This window comes from Galeopterus variegatus, unplaced genomic scaffold (genome assembly GCF_000696425.1).
Source record: "Galeopterus variegatus unplaced genomic scaffold, G_variegatus-3.0.2 Scaffold4967, whole genome shotgun sequence".
In the NCBI taxonomy this organism is placed as follows: Eukaryota; Metazoa; Chordata; class Mammalia; order Dermoptera; family Cynocephalidae; genus Galeopterus; species Galeopterus variegatus.
The window spans coordinates 124,965-131,437 of record NW_007731078.1 but is presented as its reverse complement, the minus strand read 5'-3'; the positions used below and the strand labels follow the sequence as shown (position 1 = coordinate 131,437).

General features: G+C 54.8%; 1 protein-coding gene across 1 annotated transcript in view; it reads left to right on the top strand.

The window, feature by feature from the left end:
• The first annotated feature begins 1,122 nt into the window (after positions 1-1,122).
• EN1 (engrailed homeobox 1) overlaps positions 1,123-6,473 on the top strand; it is an 11,183-nt gene continuing 5,832 nt past the window's right edge. The window contains exons 1-3 of the mRNA XM_008588690.1: positions 1,123-1,298; positions 1,744-1,855; positions 5,719-5,962. Coding sequence (XP_008586912.1) covers positions 1,123-1,298; positions 1,744-1,855; positions 5,719-5,962 — 532 coding nt within the window. The remainder of the gene's footprint in view (positions 1,299-1,743; positions 1,856-5,718; positions 5,963-6,473) is intronic.

Genomic DNA, 6,473 nt, shown 5'->3' with positions numbered 1-6,473 from the left:
CGACGGGGGCCCAGAGGTCCTTTTGATCTTGACCTTGGCACGTGCTGCCCATCTTCTCCTAAATTTCAGGTTGCTGATATGGGTCTTGGTAAGAAACAAAAACTGGCTGTTTGAATCCGGGTTTAAACAACTATCTCCTGTGCCCTTGCACAGTTCATTGGCGGTGGGGGTGGGGTGGTGATGGTGGCTTGGGAGGGAGAAACAGGGATAGGAGGTGAGAGGTTTGGTTTGGGGTCAGAACCCTAGTGTCCTTTCAACTTGACACACCTCATTTCCAAGGCCTCGGTCTGAGGTCCCATCTCGCACACACGAGCACGGTATATACACAGACACGCACAGGCATCCGTGCAAAGCCCATGTGCACACGCACTTCCACACACGGACACAGTGCAAACACACGAGGATTAGAGAGACACCAAACGCACACAGTTTTTCCGTGCACACACTCACACGACCACTCACCCGGAACGCACAGTCATGTACAAACACGCACGCGCGGGGTCCCCCACCCCGCTCTCTGCAGGAGCAGGCGGACAGGGAAGGCATCCCGGGAAGGCCTCTGCATTCCAGTGACCCCCTTCCTCCCCCGCCCCCCCAGTCCGATCCAGTGTAAGGAAGGAGGTGGGGCGGGCGGGGGGAACGTGTGCGGGTTTTCGCCTCTCTTTCCTCCTCCACTCTCAGGCGCGTAAGGCTTTGCCTTCCCAGCCCGGAAAGCCTTCCGGACTAAACTTTTCCCTCCCAAGTCTCCCGGCCAGCCCTCCGCAGCGCCCGACCTCGGCTGGAACCTGAAGCTTTTCCTGAACCCTCCCGGGAAGAGGGTCCGAACGATGCAGCCCCCAAGGGCAAAAGGGAGGGGCGGCCTGCAGAGCGCTCCCGGGCGCCGAGAGCTGGGTGCACGGACTCTGTCTCCTTATCCAGGGTCAGTGGGAGAGGGAGCCGGGACAACCCTCACCCCCATAGGAGTCAAGGGAAAGAGAAGGAAGACAGTTAATTTTGGGGCAAGCAAGAAGAGCACGGTTTTGGAGCCACAGAGGAGTTTCTTGCTTTGATTATTATTATTTTTTTTCCTTGCGTTGATTATTTTTTGTCTCCAACTTCGGAGTTGGGTCTGGAGCTCCCGGGATGCACGGACCGAGCCGAGGTCAGGGGACAGCAGAACCCGGAAGCCCCTCCTGGCGCTGGCCCCTCCTCACTGGCTTCCACATTGTCACCCACCGGCGCGTACACGTTCAAGGCCAGTCTGTGTGGACCCCGAACCGTGCCAAGCCGCATCGAGGCCGGAGCCGCCACTCGGACAGGTGGGGACTGGGGTGGGCGAGGGGCATCCTCGGCCTAGGGGCGCCAGCCTCGGGGGACCTTCTGGGGAGGAGGGGGGGGTTGAGAAAGGGAGAAACACAAAATAAAGAGAAGAAAATTCGATTGTAGACGCTGAATTAACTCTGGACTTTTTTTCTGGGGAGAGGGAAAGAGGTTCAACCCAAATTAGGGTTTGGGTTCCGGGGTTTGGGTGGGATTCAGTGTGAGGACAAAACCGGTATGTCTGATTAAAGTGAAGAAAAATATACAGAGAAGTGTGGGTTGTCACCTTGCTTTCGGGGGTCGCGAGCTCTACAATCCTCAGCTCCAGTGGCCTGGCTGGCTGTGCGGTAGAGCCCCAGTGCAGTCTGCGGTTACGGAGGGGCTGCTGAATACTCCCCTTTCCGTCATCCCAGCCAAAGGGCCCTGCGTCTCGCTCTCCGACAGCCTCACGCCGCCCGAACGCCGCCCGTACACCCGTGAGCTGCGACCGGCCGGGTGTTTGCACCCCGGCGTCCTGGGCGCCGGCGCGGGCAGAGCTGGCAGTCCGTGGGGCTCGGTGAGGAGCTGGGTCCCGCGAGACCTTTCCGAACCCTGGCGACGGGGGCAATTTACGGAAATCATCGAAATCTTTCTCTCATTTCCCAAAGCCAAGAGGAGAAAGGTCTCATTTGTCAGGGGTGGGAGAAGGGAGAGAGAGAAATTGTTTCTAGAACAAAAAGATCCCTGCTGTAAACTGGTCCGTCGTATAAAAGAGAGAAAACTCTGGGGGAAGACAGAATGGTGGGGCATAAATCCAAATATTGAAATTCCCAAAGGTGACAACCTGCGACCGCAGGCTTTTTCTCGAGCTTTCTAGGAACCAGACATTTATGTTTGTATTTCATATACAGAGAAAAAAAAGAAATACTCCCTTCATCCCCCGACCCAGGAGTCTGCCGGGTTGTCTACAAACAACGCTGCCGCCCCAATTTCGGGAGTCAACAGAGCATTTTATTTTCCATGGTTTGCTTCCCACGCACCCCCACCCACAGGCTTTTTTCCTTTGCCGGCCTCCCCCAGTCCCACTCCAAGCTTCGGGAAGAATTGCTTAGGATACCTCGCCAATACCCAACGAATCCCCCAGCACCCACCCACCCACACATTATTATCGCCTCCAAATGAAGACCGAAATCCCCGAGCGCTAATTGAATTAGTCTATTGAAAGGACTGTCAGGTACAATGACGTGGCTCGAGGCCCCACATTTCCCAAGGTCTATAGGCTTTGGGGACCTACGATGTATAGTCTGACCTTCCAGCTCATAATAATACCGCGGCACTTGTAGCAGAAATCTCCTCGCATTCACTCCCAACAAAACCGCTGGTCACCCAGTCCCTGTAGGAAGGCTGCGCGCTATTGTGTTGCGACAACTCATTCATGTCCCGCACCACGAGGCCCCACCGCCATCTGATCTACACTCGAAATGCGATTACCACCGTGTGCATGCAACACTCTGTACTCCCGGCCCATCGCGCACACGCCTAGCCAAGCTGGAAGGTTTTCTTCCACAATTCTCCTCCTTACCCCACCCTCAAAAGAGAGGCGGAAACACGCAGGACCCCAACATTTGTCTCCGCCTAAACGAAATCCAAAATTCTGTGGAAACTCAGGCTGGTGGGAGATTTCTGTTTTCTGAACAGCACACAGCAAAATCCTCAGCAAACATATTTCTCCATGCCGGACTGGTGGGGCTGACTCGGGCATACACACTAATATGCCCACACAGGGGCCTCCTGCCATGCACACAAATATACACAGACATACAATGCTCTTATAAACTTGCTTTCTCTGTGGTTGGCTACAAGCAAATAGACACAAATACAAGCCCTGGCCCCCCAGCCATGGGCCACTCTCTAAGACCACTAAGGTTTTTGCAAGATTGGGAAAGGGGAGAAACAAAGGTACAATTTCTCAGCCTTCACCCTGAGAAACACTGATCAATCTTCCTGCTGCATGATCCCCAAACTTCTCCAGCAGCCCCCCCGCCCCCTAGCACATGTGCGCCATTCCACTCTGTTTGGCCAGGTACCTTTTGCTCAGTGTAAGCCCCTGATTAGCCTCAGAGAATGGAGGAAGTCTAGGGATGGGAGAGGAGTAGAAGTTTGGGGTCTCCTCCTGTTCTGTTTATCCTACTGCCCACCACTGAAGGCTTTTTTGGGCCTTCTTTTTCCTTCACATGGGAAGAGGAAAAATTGGGGTTCAGCATTTGAAAGAAAACAAAATTTTTCTCATCCTTTTATCTGGACTGGGTATGGAAAGGGGACTTGGGGGCAATCAACTTACTGCAGAGACATGGCCCAGTTTGTGGGGCCTCTCACCCAAGTGACCGTACAGCTCACCGGTCAGCAAGGCGATGGAAATAGGCACTGGGCACCCCCTTGCTTTTATACCTTTGGCCCAGGAGCAGGTGGCATTTGGAGAAAGGAGCTCCATTTCATTTGGGGCAGGTTTCTCCACCTGCTTCCTGCAGGTCCACCTCCCTGCCATTCTGGCCTGGGCATCTATCAAGTTGGAAGAAATTCCTTAATTCCCCAAAACACAAATGAGCATGCTGGAAAGGGACAGTCACACAAATGTACACACATGTGCACACACATCCCTCCACACACACCCAACCCCTTTACCCATATACTTGTACGCACCACTCACCCTTCCCGTAGTTGATCACCCACATGCCCAGCCCTGAGCTCACTTGGGGTCCTCTGGACCCCTCATACACCCACCTCTGCCAACATTTGCTCACTCGGCCCTCACACACCTCTCTCTCTCTCTGGCTTGCCAGAACGCCAACGCGTTTACACGGAGTTCCCAATAGCACGTTCATTTTCAGGAAGGAGGGAGGGTGTAGGCCCTGGATGGGGGTCAAGGAGAGCAGGGCGGCGCAGGGTACAGAGCGTCCAGCCCAGGCCGGGCCTGAGGGGAGGTGGGGGGACGAGCCGGCGTGGGGAACGCCGCCTAATCCAGCCCGAGCTCTTGGGCCGCGGGTGCATTTATCATCCCATTACTGTAACAAATCCGGGCTCCACTACATGAAAGGTAAAATGAATTACCGACGTTAAGCCGTCAATAAAGTCATTTCTGTAAATGGTGTCTCCAAAGGGCCGCCGCATTATTCAGCTGGCTTTATCAGCTAGCTGGAAATTACGTGGAGGAGCCGGGCCGCGCAGCGCGCAGGGCCGCTCACTTTGATTAAGCGTCTTGCCAGCGCGATGTGACAGAGCTTTTGACCAGGGTTTTATTCACAGGCCTGTGATGAACGCCAAGCTGATCAGGCGGAATGAAGAGTAATTAAAACCTATAAATTATCTTCCGCAGCCCTTCTCGAGGCGTCTCCTGCAGGCGAGATAAGGCGTCGAGACCCTATTTACGGCGCTGAAAGGGACCGCCGCGCACAAAAGCTACGCGGCTAAATAGGATATTGATAGTGTCCTAATTAGAATTTAATTAAGTACCCACGCTCGCTTGCGGGATAAAGATTTCAATTTTGCGAACTTAAATATAAATAAAATCCCACCCCCATTTACGGGAGAAGTGGGGGCACCTGGAGATTTCGGGGAGCCCTTGGGCGTGAGACTGAAGAGGACGTGGGAGACTCAAAGGTGGGGTTGGGACGGCTTGGAAGGTTGAAGAGACGGTGGCAGGCCTGCCCAGAGCAGCGCTCCGGAGAGAAGTTTTCTCCCCTAGGCCACCACTCAGGACTAGCCGAAAACTCAGCCCTGGAACTCGGGGGACCCTCGATGCAGCGAGCGATAAGAATTCCTGCCCTCCATCAACCCCTCTGAGAAACTTCGCCTACTGCGGTGGCTCGGCTTGTGCTTTTAGTTGCATGTTCCTCCTAACCTAACTCCCTGTGACTTTTCTGGAAAACTGGGAGCAGGGGATTATTTCACAAGTCCCAAATAGACAAAATCCCCAAAGAGATCCTTTCTCTGCTGTCCCAGTTAGTTGCGGGTGATGGCCAAGGTATGCAGGTCCTCTGGAGCTCCAAGATGACATCTCCGCGAAGGCCTCATTTTCTGGAGCCTTTTTCGGGCACCGCAGGCTTCAGCAGAGTGTCGGACCCTGGCCCTTCCAAACGGATCCGCTGACAAGCCCAGCCCGTGCCTAGCACCTTACTCCATCCCCCGCACATCTGGTTATGGGTAAAATCTGGGGGTGCCTCGACCAGGAAACAGCGCAAAAGAGCCCAGCAGACAGGAGCGTGGGAGCGGCTGGAGGCGCCTTAGTCCTCCAAAGCTAGGGAGGTACGCGCAGGGCTAGAGCAAGAGGCTCCCGGGGAGTCGGGAGTCATCTCAGGGAATTCAGTTATAAAGCTACTCGTCAGCTGGCCAGGGCAAACACTTAGGGTGCAGTGCTTTTATTTGTTTGATTTTACTTTGCAGGGATATCTAAGCGGAGGTTGCCTTGAACCCGAAAGCAGGGGCCTAGCGCTCATCCACGTCCTTATGAGCCGAACGCAGGGGCCCTCCTGGGATAACTCTAAGATGCCCGGACAGCCCGGGCTACAGCAGCCAGGGAAGGAACTAGCGGCCGGCGCTGGGGCTCTTCCGCGCTCTCAGGGCCTGGTTCGGTGGCGCCAGGACAGCTCCCGGGTGTTGTCGAAAGTCCGGACAGGGAAGGGCATGGGTGCGGATCCCTCAGAAAGGACACGCAGTATAGCCGGCCGGCATGAGGCATACAAATCGGCAGTGCTAGCTAAGTGCAGCGGACATCCCGGGTTTGCTATTTGTGAAAAATAAACTGCGCCTCCGAAAGTAACCAACTCTAGGTCTATTTCTCATCAGCGACCTCCTCGTGTCACTCCTTCTGCACTACATAGACACACATATACACACAGGCAGTGACAACAGCCGTTCATCCTTCTTAACAGTTGAGAGAGAGAGAGAGATTGAGAGATTGAGAGAGAGAGAATAAAAGAGTTTCTTAGGCGTGGGGGTGCGTGCAAAAGAACTCAGGCCCCCTGACCCTGCGCCGGGCGCGGACGCACCATAATCCTGCATTTCTCCAACAAGTTGTTTATGAAGTTGCCTTTCTATCTGCCTACACCCCGAAACCCACCCTTCCCAGGTCCTTTCTGTCCCCTCGTCGGTCCCGGCCTTAAGGAGGGGGAGGGGTGCGGGCGGGGGAGGGCGGGCCG